The following is a 20,396-nucleotide window of genomic DNA, read 5'->3' on the forward strand; positions in this document are numbered from 1 at the left end:
CCAAAGTTAGGCGCTTTAATTTCCAAACCTTCCAGCTGACATAACGCCCCCCCCCCCGCCCATCACCCTCATCTCCTGAAAACAGCCGTCCCCTAAGCGATCGCCAACTGCCACACACCCACACCCACCCACACCACAACAACAACAAAATAAAACAGAAGGGGGGGAAGCAGTCCCCCCAGAAGCCCAGCCCAGCCCTGAGACCGCTCGGGATGTGTCTGCTTCCCCCTCTAGTCGGTGTGTTACATTCCTGAAGAAGGAAAGCTCAGGCCGGCTGAGCCACACCACTAAAACTTTAAGAAGAATTTCTGGGCGGGGGGTGAGTCCCCCCCCCTTCCCCCTTTTCCCTGTCGGAGCAAAAGATTTCTCCGTTCTCTTTGCAGCCCGGGGCTGGGGAGGAGAGCCCTGCGCCTTAACGGAGGGAGAAGACACGCGTCTGCCTGCAGCGCGCGGGACTTCGCTTCGCTCAGCCCAGAAAAGGGGGTGGCCCGGCTTTGATTTGTGTGTCTGTTTGAAACCCAAGCGCCCCAGACTGACTCCGGAATGGCAACTTTACCCGGGACAGTTCCCAGAATGATGCGCCCCGCGCCGGGACAGAACTACCCGCGCACTGGGTTTCCTTTGGAAGGTAGGTCTTGACCAATATGTCTCTTGTAAATGACTCGTTTCTAAACAGCCGATCGCTGGGGGGGGGGGTTTGGGGGGACATCTCCCTCCCTGCCAGGGCCATAATGCAGCCTTAGCGCCCAGGGGGAAGGTAAACTTTCAACAGACGGAGTGATTCCCAAGCTAATTACCCTGTAACTTTCAACCCTCAGATAGTTTAGGGGGCAGATCTCAGTCGGTTGATTTTCTGCCACAGCCGTCAGTGATTTGCCCGGTAATTGACTTTAACTAGCGTGGTGAGTTTGATTCCCCCCGCCATGCTGGTTGTCGCTCCAGACCTCACGCCCCTAGACGGACACGATTCGGAGCTTCTCCCCAAACTTTTTGTTTCGCTCCCGGGCTGCGTCGCTTCAACCTTTGGAAGCGGCTTCCCAAGCCTCGGAGACCGTAGCCACCCCTGGCACAAGGGTCCCTGCTAAGGACTAAATGGACCCGCTTGCAGCTGCCGCCGAATGTGTGGGGGCTTTTTAGCTCATGAGAGGCCCCTGGAGCTGTCAGATGCTGTGTCACACCCCCCCCCCCCCCACAGCTCGCAGCGCTGCTGCATTCAGTTCTCGATTTATTTGCCCCTTCATTGTGTGGGCGTCTGGGTGTGTGTTTGCACATTACCTTTATTATTAGTATTCCTTCTCACCCGCCTGCTGGCTGTTTAGCAGAGGCAAATTCAGAGTGGGACCCCTCTCCCCGCATGCATTAAACAAGAGAGTCTCAGGCAAGCCGTGATCAAGTGGCCAAACCGAAACCCGATGGAAACCCACGCAGGCTGCAAAACACACAAGCTGGGGGGATTTGCTCGAGTGCTTTTCTGTAGCAAATGAAGTAAAACAGACGGCCAGGGAAAGGATCAAAGGATTACAACAATATTTGCTCAACATGCCTGGGAATAATGAACAGAGAGCGGCCGGTGATTTTAGTACCTCTTGAATGTAAAATTGGCCACTCGAGTGTTATCTGTCGCTAATGATGTATCCAGCAAGTGTTGGCCGAGTGACTTCGAATTCGTAGTGCATGATTCTTATTAAATCGGGAGGCAATTTCGGGAATCGACTGTTCTTTGCAAAGAGAAACTCGGCCCCTCTCCCCCGCCCCCCCGTCACCTCTTCGCAAATTATGCAGCTGAGTTCTTCGGTGTTTTCGAGACTGTGAAATTGTATTAATCTGCAAGATATACATTGCCAGGTATTAAACCAATGGGGGAGGTCGGGATTAGAAAGCCTGCCGCCCCCAGGCCCCTGAAAGAAAATTCTGCAGACTCTGTATTAGGATGACAAAAGAGCAGGAGGACTTGTGGCACCTTAGAGGCTAACAAATTTATTTGAGCATGAGCTTTCGTGGGCTACAGCTCACTTCATCGGATGCATTAGGATGCGTGCTCAGTGCAAGGTGCGCTCTTGTTAATCGCTGCCACCGCAAAGAACCGACGTTTTGCTGGTCCAGTTTGCTGTTAAAATGTTAAGACGGTTCCCGTGGCACGGCTTCCTTGCCATTAACAAAAATATCCTTCCCCTTTCCCCCTGATAGACACAGAGCAAAGAAAGAACCGGAGGGTTTTGACGAGGTCATTTGAGCCGTGTGATTTTTTTAAAAACGTGCCCTTTTCCTGCGGTTTGGATCAGGCACTAAAAAAGCGCAAGAAAACTTTCCTTTTAAACACCTTTGTATTTCAAAGCCAGGTTCAAACTATGGGGACCATCAGCCATATAAGATGATAATACTTTGGTTGTTTTGGGGAGGAGAAAAATGATTTTCATTTATCGCTAGGAAAACGGGTCCTTATTTTCTTATGAAGACCTCGAGCTCGATAGGCGAATATTACTGCCGCTGTCGATTATCTCTCTGTAGAGAGGAAAATACAAATAGATACAGGTGGTAGATGGAAGTATATCGATGCAGATAGAAATACAGACACGGATCTAGAGAGAGAGCGAGAGAAAAGGTTTATCGAAAGAACTAGAGAGAGATCTACAGCCATCAAAACAAACACAGAGAAACAGAGAAACACGTGTATAAATGAGAGAGGGGGATGCACAGAGAGGGAAGATACACGCATAGAGATGGTCTAGTTGTCACTGACCCGACGTTTCTCCTCTGCCCCCCCCCCTCTGAATTCTAGTGTCGACTCCTCTGGGCCAGGGCCGAGTGAACCAGCTCGGCGGGGTGTTCATTAATGGCAGGCCCTTGCCAAACCATATCCGCCACAAGATAGTGGAGATGGCCCACCACGGCATCAGACCCTGCGTGATCTCCAGGCAGCTGCGAGTCTCCCATGGCTGCGTCTCCAAAATCCTTTGCAGGTATCAGGAGACCGGCTCCATCCGCCCCGGGGCGATCGGAGGGAGCAAACCCAGGGTGAGTGCAAAGCCAAGCAGAGGCTGCTCCAGCCAGGCGCTGGGGGCTTACAACTCGGACCCTGCTGCTGTTGAAGCCAATGGGAAAATACCTCCCCCCCGCCATCCCATTGGCAATTCCCATCAACTCCGATTTCCAATGCAGCCTGGGCACTGAACTCCCACCCTTCCTCCCCCCAAAAATAATGCACCCACTCTCCCGACGGTGCCTTGGCCTCCAAGCTGAACGCAAGAAGCCAAGAGGCCCCGTCGCCCCCCATCCCTGTTAAAATGCATTGTTTGGATGAAACGTATATGCAGGCGAGCGCAGGGGAGGGGGGGGATGGGCGTCTAATAAAGCTGCAATTTGCAGAATCAACTGGGTAGAAAAGCGGTGCGGAGTTGAAGGCAATGAATAAATTAGAATGATTTTCCACATGCAACAAGTGGGGCACACTCAAGCATTTGCTTCGGTTCCCGGTGCCTCTCGGGGGGGAGCCCTTTTGCATTTGAAGGATAAATCGGGGTGTGGTGTGGATGTGAGTCTAGATCTCCCCGAAATATCTCCCCCCTTCCCATACTCGATTTCATACACACACCATAAATCTACCCTTGTCAATTTCAAGCGAAGAGCTTGGGACAAAAGAATCTTTGGCATCAAGTTGTTTCTTGGGAGGTGGGGGTATATAGGCAGATTTAATTCCCCCCCACACCTTACTTGGAATTAAATATCTTTCTTGTTAGACCGGAATAGAGACCTCGATGGGAAATCTGAAAGCCTATGGTTCTTTTTTAAATTAAAAGTGATTTTTTTTCTCTCTCCCACCCCCCTCTCCGTTCTCTGCACTTACTCCCCCGCTCCCCCCCCCCCCCCCCCACTGATCTCCATTGATCACAAAAGCAGGTTGCCACTCCCGACGTGGAAAAGAAAATCGAGGAGTACAAGAGAGAGAATCCAGGGATGTTTAGCTGGGAAATCCGAGATAGACTCCTGAAAGATGGGCACTGTGACAGGAGCACTGTTCCCTCAGGTGAGAAGGCAGCTTGGCAAGAAATACACAGAGAGAGAGAGAGAGAGAAAAAACATCCAGATAGAAATAGATCTAGGGAAACGATTATCTACAGCCACCACAGACTGACACCCAGCCTATATCCAAAGGCTACAAAACGTCTTCTCAGGGGCTGCGTCCAAATAAAGGAGTTTCTGTCTCTTGGGCATGGCAATAAAGTGATGTTAAAAGAAAATCATCTCAAGATTCCCTAGAAAGGAACCTGAAAGTGCACATTTAAATTCTCTCTGCAAACAAACAAACAAAAATGGAATAAGGCAAACATTAAACCCATGGTGGAAAGGAGACCAAGTTTAGGGCACTGGTGAGACTTTACCTGTTCCATCCCACAGCAAAGGAGCCAGAGACAGTCTAAAGGGGGTGAACACACAGCACCTACCAGCACCCTGGGGTTTTTCAATCGCCCCTGGGTGATTTTCTGAGTTGCTCAGGGAAGGAACAAATTTCTCCCCCCCCCCCCCCCCCGATGATGTCCAGAGGGTGGGGAGAGAATCTTTCAATTCAAGTTAAAATAAATAAGCAAAGGTTTGGGGGCACCATGGCTCTCCAGTCTCCGCAGGACAAACCCCCTCCCCACGCCCAAACTCCCCTCCTTGGAAGTACCTCAAGACCAAGAGTTTAAAGGAAACCAGCAGTGGGCCCGATTCTGAACCCCTGCTCCTACCCCCATCAATCTCCCATTCATGTCAGGGAGGGAAAGCAAAGGGGGAAAGGCCAACCCGTGCTCGGTTTTTCACAATTACAAACAAAACGAGAACGAGATGCCTGTATGTATTTGTGTCCTCGAGGGGGGGAGCGTGGGTGGGATAAGTGGGTATTTCCGTGTGGGTACCTCTGGTTGTGTGTGTCTGTGATTTGCACGTGCGTGTGTGATAAGTGTGAATTTGTGTCTGTGTGATAAATGTGTGGGTGACAGAGGTAAGAGCATGTGGGTGTGTGAGACATACCTATTAGCGTGTGTGTAATTGCCTGCATGCATGTGATTGCACATTGGGGAGTGCTAAGTGTGTATTCGTGTTAACGAGGGTGTTGGTGTCAAAGCTTGTGACTTGACGTGTGCACGTATGTGATCTGTGTGTTTGTGCAACGAGAGTGAGGGAAACGCGTGGGAATTAGTGCGTGTTGGTGTTTATTCCTGAGTGGGTGTTCAGCTTATGGTCGTGTGTAAATTGCTGAGTGTGTATTTACATCGCATGTGTCTATTTCGGAGTCTATGTGTGTGGATTTTTTTTCTATGATGAGTTTGTGTTCGCAAGTTTATGGCTATGCGTGCATAGATCTGGGTTTGTGTGTGTGTGTCGTTTGTGTTCCTGGAATGTGTTTGCCGACCCGCTGCATCCTTTTGCTTTTCTTGTTGCTCAACTTTGGAAGCGTTGGCGGGTTGTCTCGCTTCCACCCCTTTTCCAAAGCAGCTTATACTTGCCTTTTTGTCTTTGACTGTCTGAGGTTTAGTGAGTTCGATTAGCCGAGTGCTAAGAATCAAGTTCGGGAAGAAAGAGGAAGAGGAGGATTGCGACAAGAAGGAGGAAGACGGGGAGAAAAAAGCCAAGCACAGCATAGACGGCATTTTGGGCGACAAAGGTAACTCGACGGGCAGCCAGACCTGGGCCCGCCCGCCTGCAATAAGCGACACTTGCTTAATATTTGTCACTTGCCGAAACTCTGGTCCTTGATGGGTTTTGCCTGGACCCGATCTTGCTGTCACTGGAGGTCGGGGCAAAATTTGGTGAAGCAGGATCAGCAAATGTCTGCAAAACTTGCCTTTCTCCACCTCTTTCTAGTGATTAAGCGTTTCCTAAATCAACACCCATGTCAAAAGTTACCGGCCATATAATCAAATGCTTTAGAGGCCCTTTGAGACAAGGGCTGCCCCCTCCTTCTCCCACCTCCCTTTTTTTACTCCCATCACCCCAGATTTGTTTTAATAGATAGGACACAAGCTGTCCCCAGGGCCCTTTCTGAAAGATCTACGAGAAAAGCAGACAAATGGAGAGAAAGGCCTTGATGAAATTGTACATAGATGGGCCCTTGGAAAGGGGAGGGTATTAATGGGGTACCTGTATCACATTTTGCCCCCTCTCCGAGCCATCTGAGATGCAGGAAAAAAGATGTTGGTATTTTCCTTGCAGTCACCGTGGATCAATTATTTATAGAGAAGGGAGGGAGGGGCTGGGGGGGATCAGAGATTCCTAAATGAATTTGTTAGACAGATTTTTCTCCTGCTATCTAAGTGGTCCCCTGAAACTCTGGCTGACAGTTGAGCGATTTGGGCAATCAATATCAATTAGAGAGACTGGGATGTGTTCTGCTTTTGGGCACCAGCAAAGGCGCCGTTGCTAACCAGAGAGCGACCCGTCTGGGGGTGATGGTGCTCAGATGAGCAGTTGTAAGAAATCTTCCCTTGAAAAACAAAAGCGGCGGAGATGGAGGAAAGGCTTCTTAGCCCATTTGGGGCGTGGGGCGGGAAGGAGCGGAGCGCTTTGTTGAAATCTCCCGTCTGCCATCTCCTCTCGCGGGTTTGGGTAAGGAGAACACCGGAGCAACCTGTAAACTTTGATAAACATCAGTTCTTGTGCCCAGGGAAATTGCAGGGGAGAAGGAAGATAAGTTTGCAGAACCAAAATGTTTGCAACGAAACCGTTTCTAGATTTTTGATTCCAAACCGTTCTGGGACCCCCCCCCCCAAAAAAAATTGTCAATGCGAATCCATGAAACAAGCATGAGAAAGGCTATAAAATAAACAGCGTGAAATGGATGTTGGGTCAATAAAAAGTTTGAGAGAGGAATGTCGCATATACATTTCAATCTGTGAAAAGAACAGGAGGACTTGTCGCACCTTAGAGTCGAACACATTTACTTGAGCATCAGCTTTCGTGGGCTACAGCTCACTTCATCGGATGCATGCCGCGGAAAATACAGTGGGGAGATTTATATTCGTTCGTCTCTAAGGAGCCACAAGTCCTCCTTTTCTTTTTGCGGATACAGAGGAGCAGGGCTGCGACTCTGAAACATTTCAGTCCCTGTTTCTTTCCCACTCACATCGATCTTGATGGAAGGACGAGGGCTCGTTTTCACTGGAGAGAAAAGGGAAAGATCCGGTTTGGGGATTTTCCCATCAAGATATTTTCGGCTTCTAAATCAAAACTAGACGCTAACTCCCAGGGGTGGGGGGCCAGAAACCTGTGTATTTATTTGAAGGGAAATCTGCTCTTTTCTTGAGTTAGGGAGTCTCACCTGTTTTCTGAGAGGAAAGGAGTCCGTTTAGGAAAACCCTCGAAAGGATTTCGCTCATTTCTATGAAATGGGTAGAAAGCTGGGGAAAATGGCAACTTCGGAAGGTTTCAGAGTCGCCGCCGTGTTAGTCTGTATCCGCAAAAAGAACAGGAGGCCTTGTGGCACCTTAGAGACTAACCAATTTATTTGAGCATCAGCTTTCGTGAGCTCCAGCTCACTTCACTTCACTTCGGAAGGGTTCTGGTTTCGGTTAGTCTTTTTTCAATCAGTTGGTTTCTGGTTTGGTTTGGTGTGAAGAGGTTGCGGTTTCTTCGGGCGATTTGCAGTACTATTAGTGGCAGAATTTAGGGTCAGAGGGGAAAAAATAGTTATTTTCTGTCACAGAAGCCTCCAAAATGTGTGTGTTGGGGAGAGCTCACTCTTGCAATCTGTTTTCACCGGCTGCAGCGTTTCCCCCGCGCTGAGACAAGGCGAGTGACTTGGGACATCGAAGTCCCGGGATTTTGGTTTGAAAGGGGGAGGGCAGAATTGGGAAGAAAAAGCTGCCAAGTGTCACGATCAAACATTACTCTAAGTCTCAAATAAAGGTGCACAAAAGGGGGCGCTTGAAGGATCCGACCCTCCTGTTTCTTTCCTTTCCCCCAACCTTGAAGATGAACTTCATTTGCAAAGACCTTCCAGTCTATTGAAGCTTTATAAGCAAAAGATTCCTGGCCACAAAAGCAAACAGTTTAAAAAGAGAAAAAAAAATCTAAGCTGCCTTAAAAAAATGGAGTAAAGGGGTGGGGGTGGGGGAAGCGTTGTCCATTCTCATTCAAAATTCTGCAAGGAGGAGAAAAAGTTTGGACAAAGGGCTAAGGAGGGGAAGAAAAGGAGATAAATTATTCAAAACTCCCTGCTGTTAGGTAGTTTTGTAATATTATAGGACCGTCTGTTGGGAAAAGGCGAGCCGTGGGACGCTGCAAAACGTTTCGTGTGATTTTGGAAGGAGCCAATGCTCATTTGCAAATCGGTCCTATTGGGTCTCCGATTGTTTCCCCCCTTGCGCTATTTTTTAAAAGATTTTAGTTTGAGCTTATTGCTTAAAAAAATAGATAAATAAACGAATCCGCCGGTGAGAAAGCTGCACAAATATTTCCCCCCCCCCCACGGCTCCCCACCTCCCCAGAAAATAAGAATAAAGCGGGAACGTAGCTGTCAGCGTCCTTGCCCCGTTACTAAGAGGTAAATTGACATATGTGGTCCCCGATTTATGTAGGGGTGGGGGGGGACCCAGTCCGTTTTCGATCAAGGGCGAATTGTGGAACATCTCGGGATTTTGAGGGAGAACGCGTGCAACACAGAAAGCCCCCCCCCCCCAGCAGTCCGTGCCACGGCTGTCTCCTCGGCTCCTTGCAGAAGGACACCCCCAGGTCCTTTCGCCGCGGCGGCCCTGGCTCTGGAGAGCGGCTCGGGCTCCCCCAGATCTGCGAGCGAAACACAGCCGCCGCCCTTTGTCGGAGGCCGGGGTGCGTGCGCGGTGGGAGCCCGGTGGGTTTGCAGCCGCGGATCGGTTGCATCTCACCCGCTGGCCCCAAGCGTTATCGCGGGGGGAGGCGGGCTGTTGTTGTTGGTTTGGGTTTTTTAATAAAAGCCAAAACAAGATCTCACCGCAATCTTTTGTTGCAGTCCGAAGAAGTTTCCAATGGCCCCAATTAAAGTAACTAATAACAAACTTCAGAGAGAGGGGGAGAGAGAGAGAGAGTCCCAGCTTGGCTCACTTTTAATCTTTAGAGATCTCACCTCTGCTTAACCAAAATGGCAACTTGGTTTGGTTTTTATTATTATTTTTTTTAACGACTGACAACCCCTGGGCACTCGGACCGGTAGTTTTCAAGCACAGCCACGAAAGGCTCTGGTCTTTATTTAAAAAAAAAAAATCGGGGGGAGGAAAAGGGAAAAGAAGCGACGAGGGGGGGAGGGCAGAGAACTTTGTTTGGGGGCTTTTTGCCCTCGTGGCAAATGCCTTTGCTCTGTTTGGGGGCTCTCCTCGCAGGGAGCCGGAGGAAGACAGCCCTCAATGCGCTCCCTTTTTAAGCGTTAAAGAAAGATTCCACCCTGCGCCTGTTTCTTTCTATCATCTGCTTGGCATTTAATAATGTTAAGACTTATTAGAGCTGGTAATGAAAACTGTGGCCGCTGAATAGGGAGCTGTGTTGGAGAGGGGTGTAATAGCTCCAAGGCATGCTAAGAAATGTATTTATCCCCAATCAGTGCTCACTCTCTGAGTTCCAAGCACAAACGTTAAGTTGAAGGGTTTTAAGGCAGATTAAATTGAGCCTTTATTTCTCTGCACTTTCATCTTTAAACGGCTCACTCCAGCTAGCCCTGGGCGTATATTCATGAGGCTTCATTTCTTCTTCCTCCTCCTCTTTTTTTTTTTTTTAGCCTCGTTAAACCCGAGTTGTTATTATTTGTGGTGCTCGTGTTGCTATTGATTGTGGTTATTGGGGTGCATTAGGGAGCGCCACGTGGCGCTGCAAATTCGCACCCAAACCGGCCCCGCCGAACGCCGGTGATGCGGATCCTGCGGGCTGCGGCGAGGATGGGTGTGGACACAACCAACAGTTTAGGGCCCCGGGAAGATGCCTCGTGTTTAACGCAGAAGGGGAGGAGGGGGCAAGGCCTAGTGCAGACGAGCAAATGGTATTAATTGCCACCAGGCGCTGCGGACTGCTTCACAATCAATGGAAATAGGAGTGAAGGGGATAGGGGCTGGCTCGCTCAAGGAATGGATAAGTTTATTGTATGGGAAGATGGTCTGTGTGCAGCCTTTACATAGGCAAGGCATGTAAAGAACCGACCAGGTGAAGATCAGTTCCTTATATGCCTTGCGTATATGGACACATCTTCCCCATACTGTAATCTGGTCAGTTTCACACACGCGCGCTTTATCTGCATCGTCTGCAACGGCAAAATGCATGTGTGATCAATGTTAAAAACCCTTAGCAACATATATATTGCTCAAAATTTACATATATAAAAACTAGGCTACTGTATGAGGGAAGGAGATCTGTGTGAAATATTTAATTGTAGAATTAAACAGGCATAAGAAATTGACCAGGTTACAGTCAGAGCAGTATAGGGAAAGATGATTTATCTGTGTCTGTGTGCTCACGCAGAGAGAGAGACAGAGAAAGAGAGATCCCGTGTGTTTGCGTATTTCCCCACACTGCAACCCCCTGGTCGATTTCTTGTAAGAGTGTGTGTGGCACAGGGTTTCACAAAGTGAGCAACACCCGCATTTTGCTGTGGGGTGCAAAAGATCCAGAAGCAACTATCTGGGTTACCGTATCAGTTTTGCTTCGGGGAGGTGTGGGAAGGGTGTGAAAAGAAGGGCAGAAAACGGGAAGGGACCATGTACAGGTGTGAACGGGAGCAAGGGACAGGGGGAGGCGGGGAAGGAAAGGTGGGGATATTTAGACACTTCCAGCTCAAGGTGGTAACAATTTAATTTGGCAGCAGCAATCGCTGCTAATGTGGTTTTCGGAGGCTTGCGACACTGAAGGAAGCTGTTTTGATTGTGTGTACAAGGACCTGCCAAATTTAATTAGGCTCCAGGGGAGTGAATGAATGAGGAGAAAGAGGGGACTCCTTCCCCCCTCGCCCCCACCCTCTTTCTCGGCAACATTTTTGTGCTGTCACACCTGGAAAGGGGGATTGTTTCCCTGGGTCGGAGTTGGGGAGGGGAGGGTCTCAGGCGGTTTATCAGCCAGCAATCTGCATTGATTTAAAACCAACAAGCGCCTTCTCTGTAAATGTATGTTGAGAAGGGAAAGGGAACAGACACTTCATCAAATCAAGGGATTACCTAAGGTTGGCAATCTAATCAAACAGAGACCAGGCGGGATTTGTGAGTGTTCGGAGTGAGATCAGCTCTAATAATGGGGGGCAGAAAAAAAGATAGGGTGGTGTCAGGCAATTCATTGGCTTTAGGCTCAGTTATTCTGTGCATATTTCAGAGAGGAGAGAGAGAGGGGAAAAAAACCAGGGAGCGAAGGGGGGGGGGCGAGACTATGTGTGAGCACACACAGAGCTTACATGTCACAAAAAAAGCGGAGACAAATGAGGTACAACAATAAACACAGATAACAATTACAAAGGCAAACAGTGGCTTTTGGGAACAAGTAGCTGCAGAACCTGGTCTACATAAACAAAGTAGGCAAATGTTTGCAAGATAAACTCCTTCCTAAATCGAGTGTGACGGGAAGGAGAGAGGAGAGGAGGACAGATAAGGTAGGAGGGGGGATACACCAGTATAATCTAATACAAGACACTTTAACAAAAACAAATTTAAGACAAGGATGCCGGAGAGGGAAGGAGGGAGTTCACTTATTCAGCAGGAAGAGGAATAATATAAGGAAGATGTTTATAATCCAGCTTGGGGGGGGGGCATGGATTTAATTATACACCAGGACAAATATGAACCAGGTAGTTATGATCCCTGATTTGGGGTGGGGATAGGGGTTAGGATCAATGATAAACCAGGGAAAGGGAAGACAATAGAAGGAATAGGTATTTATAACCCACGGGTTTTTGTTTGGGGGAGGGGGGACATTCAATTATATGGCAGGAAGAATCGAAGGCAGATACGTCTGACCTAGGACTGTGGATGTGCATTGTTAGCAAGCCCCTGGACCCAAAAAAAATTTCCAGAAAGAGTTGAGGGCTGTGACGGGGTTTATTAGAGAGATCTATAGGGATCTATCTAAATGAGAATGGCAAATAAGAGAGTGGAGGTGTCTGCAGTGTGGTTAAAGGAATTAGATATTTACCAGTTTGAAATAAGCCGGGTATAAAAAAAGAGAGAGAGAGAGAGGAAGAGAGACAGTGAAAAGATGAGAGGGGAGAATACTTCAAACGAATTCATCATCTGGAGTGGTGCAGGGGAGATTTAGAGACAGTATTGGGAAGTTATTTAGATATTAATAACATATTTTCCTGAGGCGTCAGGAGTGCCTCCATACGCACTTTTTTCTCGCAGCTATTTGGCTGGGTGAAATATGGGAGACCCAAATGTTGGGAAGAGATAACACAATCAGCCTAGCCCTGGTCCTGTGACTGCATCATAGCATTAAACCCGGATTAACCTCCCCTCCCCCCCCAACCCCCAAGCTTTCCAAATTTTTCAGTGGAATTTACATGGCAGGATTTTAAAGTACATATAACACTTGCCTTAAAGCTGTAAGGTTACTTGAGCGGGGGGGGGGGGCGAATCTTGCTGAAAAATATCTTTGTTACATATGAAATAAGCAAATAAGGGACCCTCTTGAGACCTGAACTTTTTCAGATATTATAGTCGGGCTCTTCTCCCTCGCTGAAAGAAAGAAAGAAAGAAAGAAAGAAAGAAAGAAATTTCAATCAGTCGCTACATTTCTCCCCCCCCCCCCCAGTGGGTTTTGCTTTGTCATTTTAATCTGAAATGCGCTATGATCTAGGCTCTCGATTGGCCAAGGTTGGGCGAGGGGATCAGGGCTCTCAGTGCTTCCTAATATTGTCTGATATTGACTAGGAGTGATATTGACTAGGAGACTTTAGCCTTCATTCTAGGTTGCCCTCCCCACTCTCGGAGTGGGGAGGGCAACCATTAAAAAGAAGAGAGAGTTTGTAACCCTGAATCCCAACCAAAGCTGACGCTCCAGGCCTTTCCCTGAAAGTTCAGCTACAAGGCTTGGGTGCATCAGGGAAGAGATCTTCAAGTCTGGGTGTCCCGCATGCTTGGGATTTGCTGAGAGCGCTTGCTAAAATATCCAACCTGGCCAGAGGATGAGGGGAGGACAGGTGTCTTAGCTAAACTACGGGGGCGATCAGCACACCCCGGGGGGTGGCGGGGGGGGTATACACTGAGATCCGGTATGACACGGAAGCAGCTAGATTTTGTACCTATTTTTATTACGAATCATAACTGTCCCCTTTTGGTGGCTGCAAATAATCAACCGGTGCCTGCCTGCCTCGCCTCCCGCTTGTCTTTCGAGTTCTCTGGCTGCAAAGAATGTTTCCAGGGGAGCGGATGAATCTGCTTTTGGAGGGGTCACTTTTACGCTGTACTTTCTCTGATCTCCCCCCCCCCCCACCCCAAGAAATCAGATGCCGGCTAATGACAGTTCATAAAGACCGCGTGTCTTCCTGGTTGGGGGAGGGAACCGAGAAGGAAACCCACTGAAGAAGGAAGATGAAAGTGCAATTGTTATGTTGGGAAGAGCTGGGAAATACCCTCTGCCTCTGAGGCCCGAGTTGTCAACGGGCGGTTGCAGCTCGTGGGGGCAAGAGTGTGAAAGGGAAAGTAGGTGAGGGAAAGCAGAGGCAGGGTGAGGAAATTGAGGAGCTTACAGCCTTTGATCCTTGGCTGCTTTTCCTTATCAGAAACATTTGTGGTGACACCGGTACAAAGAAAGTTCATCATATTACAGACTGCTCGGGCTGCTTGCAGGAACCGCTGGCTGTTAATTAGCAGGCGCTCTGTCTTGTGGGACAGACTAGATCTGAGGCTACCTATTACTTGCTTGGGTGGCTCTGGGTCCTGTGATGAATTGCTGAGAAGGGCCATTTCGGTTTCTAGCCGCTGCAGGGTTGGTCAAAGAAGCCGGAGGAGCGGGTTGGGGGGGGGGTGAGAAGGAGAAGCCCCCTTAATGCTCATTCATAAAGTATAGGTATGGAGGGCAGCGTCTTTGCTCATTCATTATGGGAGGGGGGGGTGTGATTACAACATATGCTTAGAGAATTCCGGACCGTTCTTCTCGAGCCACTTAGACTTTGTGGTCCTGGCTTCTGTGACTCTTTTTCTTCGTGATTAAAAAGGGAAAGCGCTTTCCCAAAAAATAAATTCCCCAAACCAATAAATTTGGGGGTTGGACTAGATGACCTTCTGGGGTCCCTTCCAACCCTGATATTCTATGATTCTATAAAGTCTCTCCTATAACTAGGCGTTGTTTTTCCTTCCCTGGGAGATGGCCCCCCGGGGGCAAGGGACACGTTTTAAATATAGTTCCCCTCCCCTCCTTCAACCAGAAATCACAGGACGCTGACTTTGCTGGCAGCATCTCCCACACCTGCTGCGGCGATGGTAGCTGGCTTTGAACGTCGAGCTAGACCTGCTATTATTTAAAAAGAAAAAAGAAAAGAAAGACAGGGGGTTCCTTAAAAGAGAATCTCCCATGAACGAGTCATCGCCACAGTTCAGCTTCGGTTGCCCGTTCCCAAAGGAAGCCCAGGCCTCGAACCGTGCAAGGCCGTATCCACCACCCCGTGCCTAGACCCTGCCAGGGAAACGGAAAGGAAGCCCTAAATAATTCTTTGCCAGCGCGGTGCTGCGGCGGTTGTGGGAGCAATGCGTAGGAAGGGAAGAGCAAACGGTGTTTAGACACACACTCCTCTTTAAACCCGCTGTCCCTCTGCCCCGAGGCTCTCTGAACGCGAGAGGAAACCCTTCTGGATTTTCGCTCTCTTCTGCGTTGCTTTGCTGTTTCTAAAATTGGAAGGAAGCACTTTGCCTGACCCTGGGGTATAATAACGGAGGGCATGGCTCTTTTGCAAGGGTCCTTTCTCGGTTTAGGTACAGAAGCTGGGGGAGGAGGACACTTTAGGAGTCGTTTAGCCTTCACTGGCTTCTTTGTCTGAAGACCCTAAAGATCGCAGATCAAAGTGACCTGGTCGCTTCTTTAAAAAGACAGAGATGGGGGAGGGGAGTCGAAACCTAGTTATGAAACGCCTCAGTGTTTGGAATCGGTTCTCCTGCTGATTCCCCCTAGGGGCTGGGCTACTTTGGAGTTGTGGGTGCTCGGGATTTCTGGAAACACAAAGCAGAAAAGCCTGGCTTGTGTAGCTGGGTTTATTTCTTTCCAGCATCAGCGAGGGAGGTTCTCTTCCGCAAATCAGCACGTTTGGAGTGGTTGTGGCTTCCTAACAGATTTGATTCCTCCTCCCCCTCCCCAACTCCCCTTTTCTAATTGTCATCATGACTAAGTGGTGGAAATGGGAAATGAGGTCCAATGTTTAATCATGCTAATAAATTCCGCTCCCAGACTTCTTCCTAAATTGTGTGTTGCCAGAACGCCTTTTAATCAGGCGTTTGTTTCAATCCCCTGGTACCTTCCCCTGAAAATGCTCCGCTCAAAAACTTTAGGGTTTTTTATTATGATTTTACTTCGCTATTCTCCAGTGAACAGCTGGCAAAAGAACTAGAGGGAAAAATCTCCTCCCTGACCTATTGCAATTTACATTTTAGTCCAAATCTGGAGTGGGCGAAAAAAGTCGGAAGATGATTGCAATAATTTTGTTGGCTTCTATTATGGGGACGAATTGATTTGCATACTTATTGGGAATTAAAGGAGGAAGAGAAAAGTTGATTCGACAAGACTATTTAGGCTGTTTTTCAAAAACTTTCCAGCAACTGGGGGAGGGGGGGATGTTGGGGGATTGTAAAGACGTTCCTAAAATTGATCTAGAAAGGAGGCTACGAAAGTTGATTTTGAAATGTCGATTTAAAAAAAAATTATTTTAAGCAAACTTTTTGAAAGAAAAATACCTCACTTGTTTGCAGGGACCAAAGAGGGATCCGTGTACCTAGACTCTTCGTGATTTACTTTTCATGAAAGATCAACAAAATTGTGGATAGAATGAGATGCAGGGGGAATCTTTTTTAGTGACCAAGGTCTTTTAAAAAGCGTGTGAAATATACAAAAGGCGGGTCGATTTCAAAAGATACTCCTGTTTAAACTCTAAGGAATTCTTTCCAACCCATTTGATTGCCAGGAAAGAGAGACCTGGGACGGGGGAGGAATGTAGGGGTGGAAGAATACCACACGACCTTTCTAGATTGTAAATCATCGATCCCAGCCGCAGATTCTCGAATGGGGCTGGAGTAGACGCAATGGCAGACAGTCGAAGCTGCCAATTAATAGACTAAAAATATATTGAGTGAAATGTGGGAATTTTTGGATTCACTATTTCTGTGCAGAAACTTCCACGCTTTCAAATGCGTTCAAATCCACCCCCCAGGCCGAGACATGATTATTGTTTGTTGCTAAAACGCAGCACATATTGCTATTTGAAGCCCTGTTCGGGGGGGGGGGGTTTGCGAATATTTGGTTTGTATCTTGTTGCTTTTTCCTGGAGTTTCCCCCTTAATCTCGTTCCAGCCACCAACCCTCTCTTTTGCGTTCTGCTGAATATCCTCGCAGCGGGTAAGCAGCCATTTGTTTCCCTCAAACTCCGGCAAAGAGAGCAGAAAACTTTTTAAAAAATGTCTCTTTATATTAAAAAAAAACCCACCCCCCACCCTCTTCTCTTTGTTGGAAAGAGGGGGAAATAATCAGTCACTGCCTCGGAGAAATGGGGGAGAATGTCCAGGATTAAAACGAATCTGAAGAACCCGAAACTGATGCAGTAAAATGATGTTTGGGGGGGAAACACACATTGTTAGAATCTCCATTCTCCTGAAGGGAAAGTGCTTAAAGATTAATCGTAGGTAGATAAACAATCTTCCTCATTGAGACTTGGCAGCAGACCCTCCCCAAATCCGTGTCAAGGAGAAGTTTTCACTACCAGTATCGATAGTAAAGAAGAAAATAACTTCACTGAAGAGCACAGATCTGGATCAGTTCTGATTTCCATTGCAAAGAGTCAAGTTTCCCGGGTAGAGAGAAATCCCCCAGTCAAAACAGCTCCGCAGACTAATAACGCAGCAGGGCAAATATTTAAAATGTTTTTTTTTTTTTAAAGAGGGGTTCAAATTGCCAGGGAAGGAAGGAAAGTGTAAATATCCTGGCTGCTTTAAAAAAAACAACCACCCCCAAAACACCCTTTAATCAGGAGCTCCTGCTCTTTTTCCTGCTGCTGTGACTTCATGACTTGCTCTCCTTAGTTTTTAAACTTTATACACGGCTGAATCTGATCCTTTTTTAAAAAAAAAAAAACAAAACTATTCCCCTCTCCTCCTATTATGGTATTTTTTTTCTCACTCTCTTTTCTCCCCTTAACCTCCTTTCCTTTCATTTGAAGTGAGCCTTGACAGCTTGCTACACTTTCTGAGTGCATCAATAGCCACTTTAGAAATACAAACAACTTTAAAGATAAAGTAACCAAACCAGAATGGGACTTTCAATGGGGGAATAGTTGTTGTCCTTTACCATGGAGTGTGCAGCCGTCTCTGCCTAATCCAGCTTTCATTTTCACCGACAAATGCCAAGAATCTATATCTGTCTCCCCACCCCTCAGGAGCCTGATTACACAACAAAAGGGCACCATTATCCTCAGAAGAAAACAGGGAGGGGACAAGGGGGCTCTGGGCTCTGAGGATGAGGGCATCTTCAAACTATTGACTTAGTGGATGAAGTCAAGAGCAAACACGCTGAGATCTAAAGGGGGAGGGAAGCGGTTTGAAGGTGGGGGGGGGGGGAAGGAAAGACAACCTAGTGCAGAAGCCAAGGAAAGTAGTCCAATGTGCTTGAAACCGATATGGGAGTAAATGTCGAGGTGGAAAGCAAAAATAAATTCGTATGCCCGCATTTTCTTTTCCCTCCAGCCTATCCTGGAAAGTCCCGATTTTCTCATTCGCTTAGAAAATGCGATTGTGGCATCTCCCCTCTCCCCCTCGGATTCAGAATCCAACGGATCTCTATTTCTGTGAGTCTGTTTCAAAGGGATCCCCAGCCCTATCGCTCTGACCCCCAGTCTTGCCCACCCTCTTCGTGAAACCGACAAGGGAGTTAGCGGGAGCAGGAAGGACCAGACAGGGTCGCGCTCAGCTCTGAAGGAATATCTGTGTCCGCTGCTAACAGGGTGTCATCTTTTGGCCGAAATGTTCAAGAGTGGCTGGCGATTTTGGGGGTGCTCAACTTGAGACACGTCAAAGAAAGCTGATCGCTGAGTATCCTCCCCGTGCAAATCCGAGCTCTTTGGGGGTGTCTCATTGGACATCCAAAATTAGGTGGGTGGCAGGGGTGGAAAAGCATAGATTTCCCATGCTCCATCAGCACAGAGACAGAGAAGGAAGGGCTGGTTCTGACTTCAGTGACACCAGAGTAAATCCGCTGGCGTGAATCTGAGTTTACCCCTGTTTTGATGAGGTTAGGGTGTCGCCTGGGTGTCTTAGTTGGGTGAAAGTTTCCAGGAATTTCTTTTACCTTCTGCTCTGGGGTTGGAAAAAAGGGAACAGTGGGGAATATGCGACGAACTAACCCTAACCTATCCCAGAATCATAGAATATCAGGCTTGGAAGGGACCTCAGGAGGTCATCTAGTCCCACCCCTGCTCAAAGCAGGACCAACCCCAACCAAATCAACTCATGCCCTCACAGGTCCAAGAGCTACAAGTGGAAAGGGCTGTGTCATTTCTTTTTACCTTGCTGTGTTTCGCCTGAGCGCCTAATTAGCCGCTACTGTGTCGGGATTTGCAGGATGGGCTCATGGGGTTTCCATCCCAACCCATAGGGGACAAAAGTTATTTCAGCCATATTTGTAATGTATCTGGGTCACCTAAGGAGAAACCCGCTGCGCAGGGCGAGTCCAAAGCAGCCCTGAAGGAGCCCCACTGCCCCTAATTACTCTTTAATCAACCCAACACAGTGGTCCCTTTAAGAGCTCCCTTGGGGAGAAACACCTCAGTCAAAGCATCTGCATTCTGACAGGCTCTTGTGTGGGAAGGAACTGTTGCAGCTTATTCTTTCATACTGGACCACAGCAAGCTTCCCTTCTGCTGTAGTTAGAGGAGTTTTAAAGCGGGGAGGAACACCTCAAAATAACCTGGGGGATCTGCTGTAAAACTGCAACGACATGGACATGGAAAGAGGTCACCCTTACCTCGCCCTGTTGTGTCTAGCTGTTCCAGCGGTTATATACTATAAAAGATCTGCATAGGCTAGGAATTACCTCTCTATACTAGGAAACCAAGGGTGGAGGTAAGGAGGGCACCTTCAACCTCATCTGGATTTCAGGGTATTTTTTCCTGTTTAATTTCTTTGGTTGCGGATGGGTTCCAAACAGCTAGAGAGGGAGGGGGTTGAAGTCTTTTAGACGCTCTGAGATGGCTCTGTCTGGACCTTTGTAGAGCGTCCATCACCCTGGTCTCTAGGCTCCTCTTTCAAGCGCCTGGGATCAGTTTCAAGTTTGGCCGGGCGTTTAATAGTTTTTCCTCTCTGCAAGCACAGAGCCCTCCGCACCCTTAGAATAAGGATTTTGTATCCCTCACCTTCAGAAATTGACTCGGTACCTGTTGTGTTCTTAGTTAGCCTGGGGGTGGGAACCAAGTCTTACTGATGTGCAGCGCCTAGCACAACGGGGCTTCTGCGTGCCATCAGGCTACAAATAACAACACAGATACGGGGAAGAGGCCTCAGGGGCCAATCCGGCATCGACCGGCCTACTGACTAGAGGATGTAATAAGGCCTTCTCCATCTTCAACTTCTTTTCCACCACAGCCCTTGAAAGAGGGATAGAAACGATTCTGGGTCTGGAAGTCCAAGGGCCAGCGCAACACTGGGCATGGGGAAGGTAGCAGTTGCGAATGCAAGAAAGTAACTTTGTGAATCCCGTCCTCTTGGGCCATATATAAACATATATTTCCCTGTATCCTGGCGGGTAATCGCCCCCTCATTCTGATTCATTTCGATCCTGGCGCCTAGCAAGGATCCCAGAGAAGTAAACGGCTATTTTTAACCACCGCTGGAAAGCTTAATTAAAAGCCCCTAACCTGATTGTTTTGAAAATTGATTTAGAAGAATTGCCCCTGGGCAGAGACACTATCTCCGCCAAGCTGCAGTCCCAGAGCTCGCATCGGTGTCTGAATTGTTAACCCCGAAGGAGGCTGGGGGGTGTAGGGAGGGCGCACGAGATATATAGCCGGGCTTTGTGTCACCCCCTGCAAATAAAGGTGCCTTTGTTAGCACTGGCGACTGACTGGGTTGCGTGGACCTCGGCTGGTTTCCTGGAGTTATGAGGCTTCATTGAATGAAGTGAAGCTCTATGGGGCTGGTAACATGGGGATGGGAGCTGCTCCACTTTGCCCCTTACTCCTGGGCCGGAGCTTGGGCCAAGTTACGCCCAGCCAACAGGGGCGTCTCCCT

The 20,396-nt window shown here is 48.2% G+C and overlaps 1 protein-coding gene across 4 annotated transcripts in view; it reads left to right on the top strand.

The window, feature by feature from the left end:
• Nucleotides 1-209: 209 nt before the first annotated feature.
• PAX7 (paired box 7) overlaps nucleotides 210-20,396 on the top strand; it is a 153,892-nt gene continuing 133,705 nt past the window's right edge. Inside the window, exons 1-4 of one of the 4 annotated variants that reach the window (XM_084651566.1) lie at nucleotides 210-628; nucleotides 2,780-3,015; nucleotides 3,895-4,024; nucleotides 5,510-5,644. In XM_084651566.1, coding sequence (XP_084507692.1) covers nucleotides 544-628; nucleotides 2,780-3,015; nucleotides 3,895-4,024; nucleotides 5,510-5,644 — 586 coding nt within the window. In that variant the 5' untranslated portion in view covers nucleotides 210-543. The remainder of the gene's footprint in view (nucleotides 629-2,779; nucleotides 3,016-3,894; nucleotides 4,025-5,509; nucleotides 5,645-20,396) is intronic. The other 3 variants (XM_084651568.1, XM_084651567.1, XM_084651569.1) reach the window with 3 other exon arrangements.

This window comes from Lepidochelys olivacea, assembly GCF_965140295.1.
Source record: "Lepidochelys olivacea isolate rLepOli2 genome assembly, chromosome: 18".
NCBI lineage: Eukaryota > Metazoa > Chordata > Testudines > Cheloniidae > Lepidochelys > Lepidochelys olivacea.